At 66.8% G+C, this 14,619-nt stretch overlaps 2 protein-coding genes across 9 annotated transcripts in view; both read right to left on the bottom strand.

The window, feature by feature from the left end:
• Window positions 1–124: 124 nt before the first annotated feature.
• Window positions 125–7,559, bottom strand: AJM1 (apical junction component 1 homolog). The gene is made up of 3 exons (XM_017505521.2): window positions 6,219–7,559; window positions 4,574–4,657; window positions 125–4,497 (listed from the first exon to the last, which is right to left on the bottom strand). The coding sequence occupies exon 3, from the start codon at window positions 4,436–4,438 to the stop codon at window positions 1,481–1,483; it is 2,958 nt and encodes a 985-aa protein (XP_017361010.1). The 5' UTR covers window positions 4,439–4,497; window positions 4,574–4,657; window positions 6,219–7,559; the 3' UTR covers window positions 125–1,480.
• Window positions 7,560–7,622: 63 nt separating this feature from the next.
• The window catches only part of RABL6 (RAB, member RAS oncogene family like 6), a 34,368-nt gene continuing 27,371 nt past the window's right edge, over window positions 7,623–14,619 (bottom strand). For 2 of the 8 annotated variants that reach the window (XM_017505532.2, XM_017505533.2), the window contains exons 8-16: window positions 14,449–14,517; window positions 12,430–12,533; window positions 11,023–11,339; window positions 10,673–10,841; window positions 9,660–9,872; window positions 9,301–9,565; window positions 8,910–9,108; window positions 8,595–8,656; window positions 7,623–8,479 (exon numbers count right to left, since the gene is read on the bottom strand). In XM_017505532.2, the coding sequence (XP_017361021.1) occupies window positions 8,279–8,479; window positions 8,595–8,656; window positions 8,910–9,108; window positions 9,301–9,565; window positions 9,660–9,872; window positions 10,673–10,841; window positions 11,023–11,339; window positions 12,430–12,533; window positions 14,449–14,517 (1,599 nt within the window). In that variant the 3' untranslated portion in view covers window positions 7,623–8,278. The remainder of the gene's footprint in view (window positions 8,480–8,594; window positions 8,657–8,909; window positions 9,109–9,300; window positions 9,566–9,659; window positions 9,873–10,672; window positions 10,842–11,022; window positions 11,340–12,429; window positions 12,534–14,448; window positions 14,518–14,619) is intronic. The other 6 variants (XM_017505535.2, XM_017505536.2, XM_017505539.2 and 3 more) reach the window with 4 other exon arrangements.

The raw sequence follows: 14,619 nt of genomic DNA on the forward strand, positions 1-14,619 counted from the left end.
GGGCCTCCCTCACCCCACACTCCGCCGTCGGAAGGCCTCCCTCTCCACCCTCACTCCCCCCTGCGCCGTCCGAAGGCCTCCCTCCCCAACCCCTCTATCCACACAAGGAGACCACAGCAGTAGCTACATTCAAGTTCTATTTTACTTGCTTGGAAAGCTCTTGCCCCCTAGAAAAGATTCCGGTCTGGAGGCGTGTTCCTGGCCAGCCCTCAGGGGTGGGGCCGAATGCAGAGGCCCTGGGGCGGGGGGTGCGGCGGCAGGTGGGCAAGCGGGATGCCTGGCCGGTGCAAACGCTCGGGGACAAGGTGGGCGCGTGGAGCGCAAGAGGAGGGGGTGCCCGATGCCTCTGACTTGGTGCCCCCTCCCCTGGCTCTGAAGTAGGACTGGGGACTCCAGGAGGGCCCCTGCGCAGCGCTTGGCCTCCTCCCCTCTCCCGGACACCTGACCCTCCAGAGAGCCCTGGGGGCGGGTGGAGGCCGGGCCACGGGACTCGCGCCTCCACGCCCGCAGTACGGGGTGCGGCCACCGCGGGTGTGCGGGGACCTCTTGGGTCAGGTCAAGCCCCCACGGGTGGGCCTCTGCACTGACCGACTAGCTGGCTCCCTCACCTGCTCGCACGAGGCGGCCACGGGGCGCCCCTACGAGCTTTCCCCTGCTGGCTCCCAGCTGGCAACTCCCCCTGTCCCTGGGTCCTCCCTCCCTCTAGCCCAGCAGGTGTCAGCTCTGGCGGGGCCCAAAGCTCTGCTTCCTTGTCCACGTCCCCTGCTCCTCTGGCTGGGAGACTTGCATATCGGCCTGAAGACCTCCCTGCCGCTTCTCCCAGCTCTGGCAGGGCCCGGACTGCAGCGGCTGGAGGCGAGGGGACAGCAGGGCGCCTGGCGCTGTCAGTGTACCGGCTCCGACCAGCGGGAACGCACCGCGCACCGCCCGCCCTGCCCACCGCCTCGCCGGACGCGCACGGACGCCCCGAGGTCGACCCGGGTGTTCTGGGAGGAGGCACCCAGCCGCGGGAGGCGGGGCGGGCGTTTTAAAGTAACAGGCAGGGCTTTGGTTACGTCGGGCTCCTGGACTAGCGGACACCGGAGTCGGGGAGGCTCCAGCGAGAGCCTCGCGCACCGACGGGGACCGGATCTGTAGGCGTGAGGCCTGTGCAGTGGCGACCCCTCCCGGTAAAGGCAGAGCGGGGCGGTCCTCAGGCCCACCCCGCCTCCCAGCGGGGAGCACCGAGGGCGAGGACCGGCTGCTTCTGGGGAACCTCGGGGAACCTCGAGAGCCAGCTGGGAGAGGGAGGGGTCCCGGGAGGAGGGAGGCGGTGCTGGGGGGTGGGAAGGCGAGGCGCCCGGAAGGAACACTACGGGGGCGGAGGGCCTGGGGGGCCCTGGGCGGAGCTGGAGGCCGCACTGAGCGGAGCTTGGAGGGCTGGGGAGTTAGAGGCGGGGCCCTGGCGGGGCTGGGGGCTGCCGTGGGTGGGCCCCGCGCCTCACATGATGTCGTCCAGCAGGTTGGCGCTGGCCACCCAGTCCAGAGCGCGCGGCTCCGAGGCGGCCATGATCATACACATAAAGGGGCGGCCGGTGCGCCGGTCCGTGGGGTAGATGGTGGTGGGCGTGAAGCGCCGGTTGGCCTCGACGAACTCGCAGAGCTGCTCGTAGACGCGCGGGAACTCGTGGCGCAGGAAGACGCCGCGCAGCCGCAGCTCGCGCTGGATGTGGATGAAGGCCACCTCGCGCGCGCGCCGGCCCGCCTCGCCTTCCTGATCCAGGCCCGCCGTGCCGGGCGGCGGCGTCAGGATCAGCGTCTCCATGTCGGGCTCGCGGCTCCGCGCCGGGGGCGGCCGCGCGGGGCTGCCGGCCGCCAGCGCCACCTTGGCGAACTTGCGCACCGTGGGCCCGTGGCTGCGTGGCGCGGGCGCGGGCAGGGCGGGCGTCCCCGGGGGCGCGGCGCCGGGTCCCACGGCCACGGACACGCTGAGCAGGAAACACTCGGCCGGCTCGTAGAGGCGCCCCGCGGCCGCCAGCTCGCGGGCATAGCTGCCCAGGGGCGCCGCGTGTGTGGCCAGCTCGCGCAGGGACAGGTAGGTGGGGGACAGCAGCAGCCCCTCCAGGCCGAAGCGCAGGAAGTTGTCGGCGGAGCCGGGACTCGGGAAGCCCAGGAAGAGCACGCCGCGGCCGCGGGACAGGAAGCCGACGCGCGCGATGCGCGAGAAGGCGCGGTGCACCGGGCCGCTGTCGCGGCAGAACTGCAGCACGTGGCGGCACACGCTGCCCACGCGGCCGTACACGCAGCGCGTCTTGTGCGCGTCCCAGTCCTCGCGGCGGCACAGGCGCGAGCAGTAGTAGGTGTAGCAGCTATGGCAGGACTTGAAGTAGAGGCAGGCGTTGAACATGGTCTCGGTGCGCCGGCAGCGCGCGTTGGAGCAGGTCATCAGGTCGTCCTCGTCGGCGCTGGGCTCGGGGGACGCGTCGGCCGCCTCTCCCTGGGCCGCGGGCTCCTCCGCGCTGCCGGCCGAGGCGGGGGGCGAGCGTGGCGGCGCCAGCGCGGGGGCCCCGGAGCCCGCCGGCCGCGAGTCCAGCAGGCGGCGCAGCTGGGGGCCCAGGCAGTCGGCCGCGGGCTCCGGGGCCTGGCCGGCGGGGGGCCGCGAGTCGATAACCAGGTCCGTGATGAGCTCGTCCAGCTGCTCCAGGCTGCGCTGGCGGCCAGGGGTGGGGCCGTCAGGGGCCGCGTGGGAAGGCGGCCGCGCGCGTCCCCCGGGCAGCTCCCAGGCCCTGGCGCTCGGGCGCTCGGCGGCGCGCAGGTCGTTGTCGGTGATGGTGATCTCGGGCGTCACGTACCAGTTGCGGCCCAGGCCCTCGCCCGAGCGGCCCTTCTCGGTCAGCGACGTCTCGGACAGGGACAGGGCGGCGTAGCGTCTGGGCGAGGTGGACAGGTTCACCACGACGGGCGGGCGCCGGCCTTCGGGGGACGCGCCACGCGGCTCCCGCACCTCGCGCCCCAGCAGGTTCTCATAGCTGCGGCCGCGGCCCAGGGGGTCTTCCCGGCGCGGCCCCGGGGCCAGAATGTTGTCCCAGGAGCGCGAGTAGTGGCGGCTGTCGGTGACCAGCCGGGGCGGACTGGTGCCGGTGCCGCCGTGCCAGGAGGCGAGCAGTGGGTCGTGGTCGGACGGCGGCGCCACCTGCAGGGTGCGGTACGGGCGCGGGCCCCAGTCCGCCCAGGCCTGGCTGCTGCGCGGATGCGGATACGTCCGAGCCAGGACGTCGCGCTCGCGGTACCGCCCGAAGTCCTCCGTGTAAAAGGGGCGGGCGGTGTGGTGGGCCCGGGGCTCCTCCGGGAAGTAGCGGGGCCCGTAGTGCAGGCCGTAGGCTCGCGGAGCCTCCCCGTAGTAGGAGCGGGAGGGCGGCTCCTGGATCGGGAAGGTGCGCACATCTCCCGCGTAGTAGCCGCCCACGCGCCGGGGACTGGGCCCCGGGAACTCTTCGGGACGGTAGGGCCTGGGGCAGTAGGCGTCGAAGGTGGGGCCCGGGCTGGCCGCGTAGCTGCCCCGGAAGCCCTGGGACTCCTCGGTGTAGAAGAACTGGGTGGGGCCCGGCGGGGTGGTGAAGGCCAGACTGCGGCGCTCGGCGTAGTCTCGGGGCCCAGGCAGGGGCCCGTCGCAGTAGAGAGCCCGGGGGTCTGCGCAGTAGGAGTCGCTGGGCGTGGGGGTGCGCGACAGCGCCATGTGGCGGGGCCCGGGCACCGTGAGGCCGTGGAACTGCGGGGCGGGGCGGGCCCAGGGCGCGGCCTCGGCGGGCGCGCAGGACCGCGAGCCCCGGGCGGCGTGCTGGAGCACCGCGTCGTCGGGCTTGATGTCCAGGCGGCAGCGCACGTGGGGGGCGGGTCCCGAGGGCGGCTCGGGCGGCGCGCAGCGGCCCGCGGCGGCGCACAAGGGCGCCATGCGGCCGGGGCCACCCCGCTGCGGCTGCAGCTTGATGGGATGCAGCTCGTTGGCGAGCGCGCGGAGCGCCGGGTACGCGGGCTCCCGGCGCGGCGACGCCTCGGCCCGCGACGCCTCGGCCCGCGCCGCCCGCTGAGCTTCCCGCTGAGCTTCCCGCCCTCGGCGGGGCAACACCGGCGACGAGGCGGGCGCGGGAGTCAGGCCCGGGGGCGCGCGGGGCGCGCTCTTGGAGCGGGCGCGGCGGCGCGGCTCGGCCTCCCGGGCCCGGGCGCGCGACACGGCGGGCTCCGGGGGCGGTGGCTCCGGCATGGTCTCCTCCGCTGGCCCGTCCAGCGCCTCCAGGAAGTCGAAGCTGCGGCAGTGGCGCTTGTTGAAAGGCGCGGGCTCGGCAGGCCGGGCCACGGATCGCTCACATGGCGGGCGCCTGGATGCGGGTCCCGGGGCCGCCACCTTGATGTCCTGGTACACGGTCGACACCAGCAGGTCCGGCGGGTCCGTACGGGTCATCTTAAAAGAGGTCCCCAGGCTGGCGGCTCCAGCTCACTCTGCCTTGCGGGGCTTTTGCCCTGGGGGGAGACTCGGGTCAGGGCGGCCCCCTCCGCAGCCCAGGCCCCGCTACTCCCCCACGCTGGCCCGGCTTACCTGGGGCGCAGCGGGCGGAGCAGCCCTGGCTGCTGGCTTGGGCCGAGAACGCGGGCGCTTCCTCCATGCCGGGGTTAGAGGCACCTGCGGGAGGAACCCAGCTGTCCAGGCGCCCAGATCCCGCCCTTCCCCCATCCTCTCCCGGCGGTGGGGCCACAAAGGCTTAGCTGTGGCTGTGGTTCCCGCGGCGGGAGGTCCCCTGCCCCGACTAGTGATGGCGGGGCAAGCTCCGGTGGACCCCTTTCCGGGTGGGGCAGGGGAGTAGGGGCGCGGTCCTGGGGCTGCGCCCTCTCCTGTCCGCAGCTGGAAGGACGGGGCGCATTTGGGCCCTGTTTACAGGTGTTGCCCTGCGAGACGTTAGTGACTGCGCCCCCGTCACAGGTGTCACTGCAGACCGACCCCTCTGATCGCGCAGTCGAAAGCAAGTCCCTGGGCCTCAGCCTTAGCCAGCTCTGCACCAAGTGGGTGACACCAACCACCCCACCTGGTGGCCAGGCCCAGCACAGAGCCCCTCCCCCAACACTGCAAGGACCCACGCCTAAGTGCGCTCAACCTCCCGTGAGCCCCAGGCCGGAAAATGCCCGAGAGAGCATACCTGGGTCCTAAGCCCCCTTTCCTTTGCCGACATCTCTTTTGACCCCAAGTATCTTTGGGTGGTTGAAGCAAGGCCCCCAGAGGGCCCCTGCACCCAGCTTTGTGTGAACGCACAGGACACCCCCCTGGGGTGTGCACAGCGGCCAGCGAGCCGAGCTCTGGCACCCCCTCTCTCCTGAGCTGCGCGCCAGGGCCGGAAGCTGCCCACTGGGGGTGGGCAGGGCGGAGGGCGGGGGAAGCCCCGCTGCTTGGCAGGAGAGGGCCCTCCCCACTTCACTCAGGAGGTTCCATGGAAACCTGCCTTTCTTAGGCCCCCACGCTGCCGGCTGCCCAGGGTTCAGATGTGGGCTACCAGCACCTCTGTGGTCCCAGGGCCAGGGGCCAGCTGCGGGGTGTGCCAGACCGTGGCCACAGGCCTGGCCTCCTCACACCGAGCCCCTGGTGTGGCAGGTCTGCCCTGGAGTGAGTGGGGGAAAGCAGGGACTTGGCCAGGCCCCCCCGCCCGTCAGACCCAAAGGTAAATGGGCCTCTCGGGGTCTGGCCGGGTTGCCCCCCGTCCCAGGTGTGCAGGGACTTCCTGCTGGCAGGGCTGCTTTTCTGGGTCAGGGCCACGAGTCCCAGGCCTCATCCCCATCCCAGCCTCCCATCCACCCCGTCTCTCCTCGGGTGGCAGGACTGTCCACCCTCCTGCTCCCCCATTCATGCTAAGCTCAAGGCCAGGCCGACATCCGGCCGGATGACAGGGTGTGAGGCTCCACCCCAGGGAGGTGACAGCCGGCCTTGCTGGCTGTGGCTGTCAGTGACACCCCCTCCCGTGGAGATGGGGGTGGGCTCGGCCCCCTCCTTGGCCCAAGACCTTCTGGAGCCCACGCGGATGGTGGGCGTCCTTCCCCACCTCCCACCTCTGCCCTGGCCTGGCCGGGAGCGGCCCTTCAAGGGATCCAGCCAGTGCTGCCTGGGGGCGGGGACTCCCCATCCTTTCGTCGCCCTAAGGCAGCCTCCCCCGCCCATGACAGTGACACATTCAGCAGCTCGGCCCCCGGCCCCTCACCTGGGTAGTGCTCCGGCTGCGCCCCGTGGGCCGTGCCACCCCCAGCGTGGCTCCTCCGTGTCCTCAGCACTGCTGCGTCCCCGGCCCCGGCAGAAGCTTCGAGGCAGCAGCGCGGATCCTGGCCTGGCTGCTCAGTGCTGCCCCCGGTGGAGGATGACGGGGCTGTACTTAAAGGAGCCGCGCCCAGTGGGGGATGCACAGGAGCTGGGGACCGAGCTGCACCGGCTCCGATCTGGGACTGTGCGGAGGACGGGGTCCCTGCAGCCTCCCTCAGACAGACCTCAAAGTCTCCACAGGAACCCTGTGCCCCTGAGTGGCCGGCTAGCGTCACCCCAACACACTTGCCTGAGAGGAGGAGCCCCAGCCTGGCCTGCGCTGCAGATTGGTTAGGGGGATCTTGGAATTCGCATCTCCCGTTGGGCCCGGCAGGAGCAGATGGGCTACTCCCCACCCTGCTGGCCTCCCCCCAGGCCCTATCTGCTTCCAGGCTGCCCATGCCAGAATCTTGGTGGGTACCTGTGGCCAGATGGCCCCAGCAGCCTCCTGTGTCCCCAGGACACCAGCCTCTCCTGTACCCAGTGTCCCTGCCAGCTTGGGGTGTTCTGAGCCTGGGGTCTGCACGTGACCCTCCGTAACCTTCCCGGTACCATCCTCATCCCAACTCTGCCAGCCCCCTCTCCAAGGCACTGGGCCTGAGAACAGCCTAGCTTGGCAGAAGGTTGGGCAGTGGATGCCCTTGGCTCTGAAGGCAGAACTGACCCCATTCTGCATCCTGTTCAAAGCAGGGCCGTGAACACCCAACACAGCCATCCGTGGTGTGGTCCAGGCAAGTTCGGTGCCCTTGACCCATCCCTAGGGGACGCCTGAAGCCAGCCCTCATCCTGCAGGCTGTGGGCTAAGGGGTCAGGTTCCTAAGGGGGCAGGTTGCTGTGGGCCTTGGCACTGCTCCATGCCCCAGGGCCACAAAGCTCCCGGGCACAGGAGCCTCCAGCATGGCCACCTCCCCCTTCACTGGCGCACTCCTGCCCGCCCTGCAGGGTTCTCATGGCAACAGCGGCTGTGGGGGTGGTGAGGGGGTGGAGGCTGGGCGCTGCTGACAGCTGGGGGGGGCAGGGGCCTGAAGGAGGGGCAGGGCTGCGTGTGGCTGCCTGGGAGCAGTGCGGAGTGGACTTCCACCTCCTGGGGCTGCAGACCCCCAAGTGTGCCGGATGCAGCTGCTGAGACTCGGCCAAGGTGGGCTGTGTTGTACCCAGGTGTGGCCAGTGGCCAGACTGGGGGGTGTCCTCATGCTGGCCCCATGCTGGTGGGCAGCCTCCTGCCTCAGGGGACTTCCCTGCCAACCCATAGCAGCCTGGGCTCAGGGCGGTGGGCACAGAGGAGCAGGGAGAAGAACAGACACAGGCAGAGTGAAACAGGAGTGCTTTATGGTCCGAGTGCAGTGGCAGGAGCGCCTCCCGGCTCCTGTCTGGGCTCACCTGAGCGGGGTGCAGTGGGGGCCGCTGTGGGGAGACGGTGCCTGGGAAGCACCCCTCCCCGAGGAGAGGCCTCACCTGCTGCAGTCTCGCCAGCCTTGCGCAGTGCAGGGCCTGGCTGCCCTTCATGGTGGGTCTACACACCCATGCTGAAGGCTCCCGGCCAGAGGCACAGCCAGACACCCTGTGGCCCTGGGTGGGTGTGGAGGGCAAGCAGGTGCCAGGGTGGAGGGTAAGCAGGTGCCAGGGCAGTGCGCACCCCAAGGCCAAGCGGCCCCTGCCCAGCCTCTGTAAACAGACCCTAACGGGTCCCTACTGGGCCTCAGTCACATCCCTGAGAAACACTGGGGACTGGCAGCTCTGCCCCAAGAGGGCCAGGGTATCCACCAAGCCTGGCCAAAGCCAGATGTCCCCTCCCTCCCTGCAGAGCAGGCTCATGCCAGGGCTGCCGCCACCCGGCCTCTTCCAGCTCAGAAGTGCACGTGGCAGCTGCCAGGCAGCAGCAAAGGCGATGGCGCAGCCGCAAAAGCCTCCCCAGGCAGTGACAGGCATGGCCCCCGCCCCAAGGCAGCCACCGCCCCAGCAGGCCTAGAGCTCCTCATAGTCACCACCCCCAGGGTGGCGGCCGCCTGGGGCCCCGCCCCCCAGGAAAGCCTCCAGCTCGTTGGCCGCTGTCCTCTCCCGGCCGCGCGGGGGACGCTGCCTTCGCCGCCGCGGCTCCTCCCTGCCCTCCTCCTTGTCCTTGCTTCTCTTGTGTTTGCTCTTCTTCTTGGCAGCCTTTTCTTCCTCCTGGGGGGCACAAGCAGGGGGCACCACGGAGTCACAGGAGGCCTGAGTCCTGACCCCAGGACTGCACCCTGCCCAGCTCTGGCCTGCCCAGAAGGGGCTGAGGCCCGGCAGATACCTCTTTGCCTTTCTTCTTCTTCTTCTTCTTCTTCTCCTTGGAGGGGGTTTTGCTCTCCTTACCTGCACGGACAGGACAGACACTCAGTGGCTCCAACTCAGGCCTGTGGGGGACCCCAATACCGGGTGACAGGACTTCTCCAGACACAGAGCAGAGCCCCCAGCCCTCCAGGAGGCCTGCTGATGGACAGGACCGTGCTGCAGACCTCGGGAGAGGTCCACGGCCAGTGGCTGGCAGGTGGGAAAAGGCAGGAGGCCACAGGCCCACGTCCTGCCAGACCCCAGCAGGCCGGCCGCACTCCGGCACCCCACCCACCTTCCTCACTGCTCTCCTTGGGTCCGGCCTCTTCCAGCCCCAGCCCGAAGAGGTCCGAGTCATTCTTCGGTCTGAAGGCAGGGAGAGGAGGCTTGCGGGGTGGGGGCGGCTGGGCCAGGGCCGGGCAGCCAAGGCCTGGCTGTGAGGCCTCGTCCTCGTCACTCACATCGGAGGGGTCATCTCGAACGGGAAACTCATCCTGGAGATGGGAGCGCAGCTGGTAGGCCGCTGTCCCTCCCACACCCCTGGGGACTATGGGGCCTCAAACCCAGCTGGCAAGGCCCAGGTGTGGAGACACAGGGCACCTCTTCCAGAAGCTTCCTCCTGCTGTGCCAGCCCAGATCAGGCCTGCAGGAGGGGCTCTACCTATGCCCGGGAGAACCCGTCTTACCGCCCTACGCTGTGTGTCTGACGCTTCACTCTCGAAGTCAGGGTCGTCCATGACGAAGGACAGCATTTGTGCTGCAATGGGCCCCTCGGGGTCACTCTCGGGCGAGGATGTCTGCTCGCCCTTCCCCGTCTCCGTCTCGTCGGGGGGCCTGGTGCTGCTGCGCTTCTCAAGACCCGAGTGAACAGGGGCACCGCCTGGCCAGGGGGGTGCCGCGGCCCTTGCAGGAGCTGTCCCCCTCTGCAGCTTTGAGGTTGGTGTGGAGGACCTTTGTGGACAAGTAGAGGGTCAGGGTCCTCCAGAGGGTCCTGAGCTGCCCCCGCCCTGGTGTCCAGCTGCACCCCGGAGGAACTTTCCCATACCGTTTGGTTCCTGGCTCTGAGCACTGCTGGGGAGCCTGCGCAGGGCCTTTTGGGGGATGTGCCATTTCCGCTTCCTCCTCACTTGAAAGAGTGATGTTCTGACTAGGGACGGGGCCTGTGGGTGGCGGGGGACTCCCACGTGGCTGGTCTTCGAGGTCCACATCGTCCTGGAACCCTGCCACCATCGGGTTGCCACCCAGAGTCTCCGCATCACTGCAAAGCAAGTGGCCAAGCGGTCAGAGGCGGCAGGGTGGGGACGATGGCCTGGCTTAGAGGCCTTGGTTCGAGGCACCCCAGCACACCCTGGCGGTTGCCACCCAGGGTCTACTAGAAGCTGTGCCCCTCATGGCAGCAGGAAAGGGCCAGGGAGGACAAGGTTGGACACAGTGCTGGCCTGCGGCTGGCCAGTGGCGTGAAGGATGGTCGGCGCCAAGGGGGCAAGCCCAGCTCAGGGCCACTTTCTGTCCTTTGTATTTCTGCAGGAAGCCAGTGCCCCACAGCAATGGGTGAGGACAGGGTGCTGAGACCACCCGAGGTGAAGCCTGTCCAGTGGAGCCCACGCCTGGGACCAGACGCAAGGCTTTGCTGCAGGCAGCATCTGGGGCAGCTTGGCAGGCGGACAGGAGCCGGCTCTAGCTCCCAGCGCTGGGACCTGCGGAGACCATATCTGGTGGCCCGAACCTCCCCATGTGACCCAGAGTGGCCCTGCCAATGCCCTCCATGTGGCCTGAACCTCCTCCCCATGTGACCTTGAGAGGCCTCGCCAATGCCCTCCATGTGGAATATGCCCTCTCCAGGGTGTGGGCAGAGTGGGTGGCCAGGCCTTTCTGAGGTCTGAAAGCCCCATCTGAGCCCTTCCCTCATCTGCACTGGCCACAGATCTGCCCTGTCCTCAGCCACACTGCCCAGCTGGCAGGGGCCCCTTCTGCACCCCCAGGAAGCCAGCCCTGCCTGCTGCTCGGGCACCCTGGAAGCTGGGGGCAACGGGACAATGGTCCAGGGCCCACCCTCACCTGTCGCTGTCCTGCTGCGCAGCCTTGGCCCCAACCTTCTTCTCGACCCTGGCGGGGGTCGTGTCTTCCAGGAAGCTGCGGTCCAGGTGGTCCTCGGGAATGAAGTCCTCCACATTCTGGACTTTTGCTGGGGCCTCTGTGGCCGGGACTGGCTCTGTGAACAGTGACGCTGGTTCCTCTTCACTTAGCACCAGCGGTCTCACTGTGCCCAACCCCTGGCCAGGCCCACCCTGGCTGTGCCCATGGGACTGGGACAAGCAGGAAGTGGGGAGCGCTCTGAGACGAGGGGCCCCACCTGTGAGGGTACGGGGAGGCAGGGACCAGGGTCGGAGGTCAGCTCCAGGGCCTACCTGCAGGAGGTGGGGCGACCTCAGCGGCAGGTGAGGTCCCAAACAGCCGGGAGATGATGCTGCGCCGTGGGGCGGGGGCTGAGGGGCATGCAGGCAGGGGCAGGGCCTCTGAGGGCGTCGTAGGGGCCACGGAGGCTGGCGGGGTGGTGGTGAGGGGTAGCTGTGGGGCAGGCTGGGGTGTGCTGGGGCTGGAGCTCCCCGTGGACACAGTGCCTGGAGCTATCACTGGTGACTGGGAACCCGAGGACGGGCTCTGCCCGTTGGCCGCCAGGGGGCATGCATGGCCGCGGCTGCGAGCCTCCATCATCTCCAGGAAGCTGGAAGGTAGAAGGCCGGTGAGAAGCCCGACTCCCCTGCCTCTCCCTGGGGTCCCTAGGTGACGGGGGCTCTCTGCTGCTGCTGCTGCTGGGGCTGGGAAGAGCCGCTGTGTTCTGGGGCACCTGCCTCACCCACTTCCAGGAGCAGCAGCGCCTAAGGGCGGGGACAGCAGGCACCAGTGTGGGCATGTCCCACTGCCAAGAAAGTCCCTGCGGATCTGTTCTGAGGCAGCTGATGGGGGCTCTGTGCAGACATTGCCAGATGGCAGCAAGTGGACCTTCCCGAGAGGGGGTTCTGGGAAGAGGAGGGGCTGGGCTTGGCAGGGTGTGTGCAGCTCGCCCAACTCAGTCCCAGGAAATGGGTTCTGCAGAGAAGCGCCCGTGTGAGGGGCTCCCTTCTGGGGCCACCCTGGCAGCTGGAAGCCATGGGTCCCTCTCCAGGCATCAAACTGCCTTCTCAGGCGGCTCTGTCCAAACAGCCAGATCCAAAGTGACCCATGGGTTCTCCCTCTGGAGATAAAGACCTGCTGAGGAACTCCGGAGGGCCTGTTTTAGTGTCCCTGACTGGGTCCCAGGGGAGGCTCCAAGCCCCCAGCCGTGCAGGAGCCTGAGGCAGAGGATGGGTCGGCCATCCCACCACCGGCAACCCCGGGGCTGCGTGTGCTGCCCACACCCACTCAGGAGGATGCTGAGCTACCCCCTGCTGTCAAGGACCAGAGGCCTTTATGTCCTGACCCATGTGCCTCTTCAGCACAAGGAGCTCCTCAGAAAGCACACGCCACGCTACTGTCAGTCTGGGAAGCCGAGCTCCTGAGGAGCAGGCAGCCCCAGCAGGACTCCCCCAGCCCCAGTGCCTGGCCAGTCGGTGGCACTCAAAGCAGTAGGCATGGCATGACTTGCACACACAGTTCATGCCAGGCAGGGCTCTGATTGGGCTGCTGGGGGCAGTGCCAGCCTGAGCCCTCCTCCCCCTGTGCCCCAAGATGACTGATTTACCCTCCCCTCTGCTGTCCTGGTGCAGGCCAGGCCTGGCACCATGGCTGTGCCTGCGGCCCTCACGCTGCCCCCACAGTTGGGCCCAGCCACGCACATGCCGTAATTCTGGTCCTCTGTCTCCTGCTGCACCGACAGCTCCTCCAGTGTGGCGTCCATGTCTAGCTGGTTTGTCTCCAGCTGCCGCAGCAGCGTCTCCCTCTGCAGAAGGGGAGCACACAGGCCTGAGCAGGGGCCCTCCTGATGCGAGCACCCCAGCCCTACAGCAGCCGAAGGCATCAGGGACGCCGCCTGCTGAAACCAGGAGACATGGGAGGGCTGGCTTCTCAGTAACTCATGCAGCTCTGAGCTGGGCCTCACTGGAACCACAGAAGCCCGTAGGACTCCTTCACGTGGCCAGCACGACACCTATGCTGCCTCAGGGCACAGATGCCAGTCACAGGCACACATGTGCTTGTGAGGGTGCAGAAGCTCCACCTTCACCTGGAAAACAACCTTTCTGCTCCCAGATGCGCACACCTCCTCTGGGGGCAGGACTCAGCCCCGCCATCCGTGTCGCCACTGCCCCCGCTCCCACCAGCAGCTGGGCTCTGCAGCAAACCACAGCCCACCCACCTGGCCTGGAACCCCAGGCTGGTCTGATGAGCTTTGGGTCCCTGTCACTGCTCACTTTAGATTCAAATTAAACACCTGCAACAGCCCATCTCAAGCACCTGAGTTGCATGCAGAAGGCACCTGGGGGCTGAACAGGGCTGTGTCTTCTTGTGGCCGTGGAAGCTTTGCTGGCTGGACACCAGGGAGCATATAGGACAGAGCAAATCAACTAGACAGAAAATGCAGGAGCACCTGCCGGCTAAGAGACTTGAGATGGTGTGGGGTTTATTTTATTGAGACAGGGTCTCATACCATCACCCAGGCTGGAATGCAGTGGCATGATGTGGGCTCCCCACAGCCTGAACCTCCTGGGTTCCCTTCCGTATCTCAGCCTCCAGAGTAGCTGGGACCACGTGAGTGTGTCACCATGCCTGGCTAATTTTTTTTCTTTTCTTTTTAAAGACAAGGGTTTCACCATATTGGTCAGGCTGGTCTCAAACTCCTGACCTCAGATAATCCACCCACCTCAGCATCCCAAAGTGCTGGGATTACAGGTGTGAGCCACTGCCCCCGGCCATACCTGGCTAATTTTTACAAATGTTTTGTAGTTGGTTGGGCATGGTGTCATGCCTGTAATCTCAGCACTACGGGAGGCCAAGGCAGGCAGATCACGAGGTTAGGAGTTTGAAACTAGACTGATTAACATGGAGAAACCCTGTCTCTACTGAAAATACAAACATTAGCCAAGTGTGGTGGCACACGTCTGTGGTCCCAGCTACTCAGGAGGCCGAGGCAGAAGAATCGCTTGGGGCCTGGGAGACAGAGGTGGCAGTGAGCCGAGATCACGCCACCACACTCCAGCCTGGGCAACAGCAAGACTGTCTCAAACAAAAAAAAACAGCATATTGAAGTCAGTAAGGTCCCTAAAAATGGCTACTATAACAAAAATGTGATTTACAAAGAGAAAACCAGACTCGTCAGCCAAATGTAGCTAACGTGTGAACTCTGGGTCCCACTCTGAATACTGAGCTCTGGGAATTGCATTTCTCTAAGAAAAGTCTTCGTGATGTGAATGTGAGGTGTTAAGTTAGGCACGATGGTCAGGTTAAAAAGAGAACTGGGTTTTTAGAGATGTGTCTGAAATATTTTTAGGTGACATAAAGAAGGCCTGAAATTTGCTTCCAGGCCATTCAGGAGCAAGACAGAGGAAATGGCGGTCCCGTTGCTGAGACGGGAGGGGCCGTCACATGTGCGTGAACACATCCACAACAAAAGGACAGTCACACAGCTCGGCCTATGCTTCCAGCTGAAGACTCTGTCCAGGGTCTCGTTCTCTCCCTCAGAGGCTTTGGAAGTGTTTGGAGGGCGGGCAAACCCTTCAGGGAATGGAACAGCTGAGCAGTGAGGGGCTCTCTAAGGAGAAACTTCCCACTGATGAGGGGGCGGCTCTGCAGTGCTGACACCGGACAAGTCTGACTGCCGGGCTTCCTTCCACCCAAATGTCCCCAGAAGCATTCCCAACTTGCAGCATCCCCACTTCTTCTGACACCAGGAGGAGAGCACAGCCCCTTTCCTGGGCAATCATGAAGTCCTTCTGGGGAAAGACCAAGGCTGCTGCAGCTGCAGCTGGGTCCCATGTCCCCCAGACCCAGTCGGGGCAGGCCAGGGCGAGGAGGTCCAGGTCCCCCAGACC

The sequence above is a fragment of the Cebus imitator genome, unplaced genomic scaffold, assembly GCF_001604975.1.
Source record: "Cebus imitator isolate Cc_AM_T3 unplaced genomic scaffold, Cebus_imitator-1.0 Scaffold339, whole genome shotgun sequence".
Lineage (NCBI taxonomy): Eukaryota > Metazoa > Chordata > Mammalia > Primates > Cebidae > Cebus > Cebus imitator.

Coding starts and splice junctions, on each gene's coding strand:
- AJM1 (XM_017505521.2), bottom strand. CDS start 4,438: ATGACCCGTACGGACCCGCCGGACCTGCTGGTGTCGACCGTGTACCAG.